Raw genomic sequence first — 2,696 nt, 5'->3', positions numbered from 1 at the left:
CACACACACACACACACACATATACATACATATATATATATATATAAAATTATTATTATTAATATTATATAGGACCTAAATATATTAAATATAAATTATATTTATTACAGTTTAATATAATAATTATTTAGCATAATTTATAACAAAGAGTGAAAAATTTAAGGGGGTCTGAATACTTTCCGTACCCACTGTATATATATATATACATAAAGAGGAAAAAAAGAAACTATACCTCATAAATCTTTGAAGAAGGGTCATACTTGGCATTCTTGGAAATGTGAATATCCTTCGATGGTAAATACTGAAAACGAGTTTTGAAATGTCATTGAATAAGTACACAATACAACTTGACAAAAGGCATGAACTAAACTGAAGTACTGTACCATTCTGAAAGGGTTCTCAAAGGACCCCATGATGCTGTGAGCTTTTTGTTGTGCCACAGTCAGATGAGCGGGAGCTGCTGCTGCCTCCTCCTCAAATACAAATGACAAAAAAAACATCCTCAACTCACAAAACAAACTGATGAGTAAGACCATTAACAATTACAAACGTTTAAACATTTTACAAAATCAACTTCAAACTTCTGCTAGACTTTACAATACATGCGGACCCTCCTGAACATGCTAAATGAGAGACGCGTAGACAGGTTTCTCTGAATTTCTTTTAAAAACGTCCTACCGCAAAGAGGCTGATTTTTGCTGAAGCGATCACGCCGTGCAAGGATTTTTCCTCTTGGTTCACGCTTTCATCCTCCTCCTCTGAAAACAAAACTCCCGGTTTGGTTGGAGTTTCTAAATATATATGTGGAGAAAAATGTCAATTGGTGGTTTTAAAATAACACAAAGGCAAATCATGAGGTCTTCATAATATCTAGACCTACCAAAAGAGGAGAGGTCCAGGAAATCACTTTCAGACGAGCGGGAGGTGTCGTGCGGTCCGAATAAAGTCGTCTGTGGCTAGAAGACAACAGCAAGAGGGGCAATTAGAAATAAACACAACAATATAGCTTCTTCTACCAGTTTGGATCCACCGAAAAATGCTGAACATCTGTCAACACACCTTTCTTTTAGGGGTCATCGATTTCCTCTTTTCAGCAAGTACCTCTGCCTAAAAAGAGAGAACATTCAAATTCATAGACTAGAATTTCATATTACAAATTGAAGTGAAACAAGAAGCAGAGTCTATGAGCTAAATAGTGTTTGTCTGAGCGCACACCTTGAGTAAAGGGGTCTCTCGAGCCTGTTTGATAAGCTGATGAAGCTCATTGATCTGCTGGCGCACTAGTGGTGGAGTGGGGTTACAGCACGCGATGATGCCCTGAGGCTCCCTAGAGTGAGCAACACGTACGTTTATACAGCCTTCAAAAGAATAAAACATTTAAATAATAGAAAAAAAGTATTTCAAATGCACTAGTCCACTCAAACTAAACTGAAGTTTGAAATGGCTTGTTTAGAAATCACCAAGGTTTTGATGCCAGACACCACGCATGTCTACATTTCAACATCTTTTCAGTAATTTGGCCCATTCTAATAAATGACTATTGTGGAGGTTAGCCAGTCATAACACAGGTCATTCACACGCACACACACACACACACTACTGTTCAAAACTTGGGGTTGGTAAGATTTTTTGAAAGATGTCTCAAACCAAGGAAAAGTTAAGAAAGTTGAAAATGCTCACAAAAACCAAAATTGCAAAGTTGCGAAAAAAGAAAAAACCCACACCCTCACAAGTGGGCAACTTTAAATGAAAATGTATCGATTAAATTTAAGATCCCCCCCCCCTAAACTTACTTTGGAAGCTCCTCAGCGATCTTCATCATCATGTGGTTTGGTAAGATATATCTGTAGAGAAACAACACATTCATGAATCACAACAACTACACAGGAACTAGTAATCTGTCAACGGACACATGCATAGAGTCGGTTTGGAGCATTACCCAGTGCTCTCATCTCCCTCTCGAGCCAGTTTATCTCTCCAGGCGTACAGCAGTCTGAAGGCCGCCTGCTGCTGTGTGTTGAAGTTCTTTTTCTGCTTGTGGTACAGCTCCATGTACGAGTCCTCCGTAAAAATAGGCTTCACATATTTCTAAAGAGAAAGACGAGATGGATGTCAAAATATTCAGAACTTCATTTGAAACATTGAATCACTAGATTGAGCTGGTTCCTTTAATTGATTCAGTTGAACTGATTCAAAGTCATAACCACAACAAAATAAACACATCGTTTTATATTTTCTGTGCATTTGGGGTGTTTAATTAATTAGTTTAATTTAATTAATTTTCTCTGCTAATGTCTCCACTGCTAAAAGGACATACTATCATAAAATTAACAATTTGTCTAACTCTCACATGCTCTTTAAAACATTTCCTCCCTCCTTTGTCGTCCTCCTCCCCCTCTTGCATCAACTCTAACAGCTGACGACTTTGCCACGTTCTTCATTAATAAAATTAAAACCATCAGTGCACAATTTTCCACACCACAAACTGTCAAACACATCTTACCAGCAAACATGCACTCATTCACATCCTTCTCTTCACTCTCTGAGGCAGAAGTCTCCAAACTCACCCTTTCTAATCATCTCACTACTTGTCCACTTGATCCTATTCCATCTCATCTCCTTCAAGCCATTTCTCCTGCAGTTGTACCTGCACTCACTCACATCATTAACACATCCCTTCACACTGGTGTTTTTCC

General features: G+C 38.0%; 1 protein-coding gene across 2 annotated transcripts in view; it reads right to left on the bottom strand.

Annotated features, from left to right (window-relative positions):
• Window positions 1-2,696, bottom strand: part of LOC107724196 (exosome component 10-like) — a 14,377-nt gene that overhangs the window by 2,469 nt on the left and 9,212 nt on the right. The window contains exons 12-19 of one of the 2 annotated variants that reach the window (XM_016533022.1): window positions 1,940-2,088; window positions 1,794-1,844; window positions 1,216-1,327; window positions 1,060-1,107; window positions 881-956; window positions 679-791; window positions 384-473; window positions 233-301 (exon numbers count right to left, since the gene is read on the bottom strand). In XM_016533022.1, the coding sequence (XP_016388508.1) occupies window positions 233-301; window positions 384-473; window positions 679-791; window positions 881-956; window positions 1,060-1,107; window positions 1,216-1,327; window positions 1,794-1,844; window positions 1,940-2,088 (708 nt within the window). The remainder of the gene's footprint in view (window positions 1-232; window positions 302-383; window positions 474-678; window positions 792-880; window positions 957-1,059; window positions 1,108-1,215; window positions 1,328-1,793; window positions 1,845-1,939; window positions 2,089-2,696) is intronic. The other variant, XM_016533023.1, reaches the window with a different exon arrangement.

Source organism: Sinocyclocheilus rhinocerous, unplaced genomic scaffold (assembly GCF_001515625.1).
Source record: "Sinocyclocheilus rhinocerous isolate Xijiao unplaced genomic scaffold, SAMN03320098_v1.1 scaffold184, whole genome shotgun sequence".
Lineage (NCBI taxonomy): Eukaryota > Metazoa > Chordata > Actinopteri > Cypriniformes > Cyprinidae > Sinocyclocheilus > Sinocyclocheilus rhinocerous.
Note: the sequence above shows the minus strand (reverse complement) of the source record. Positions and strands in the feature narration are given on the sequence as shown.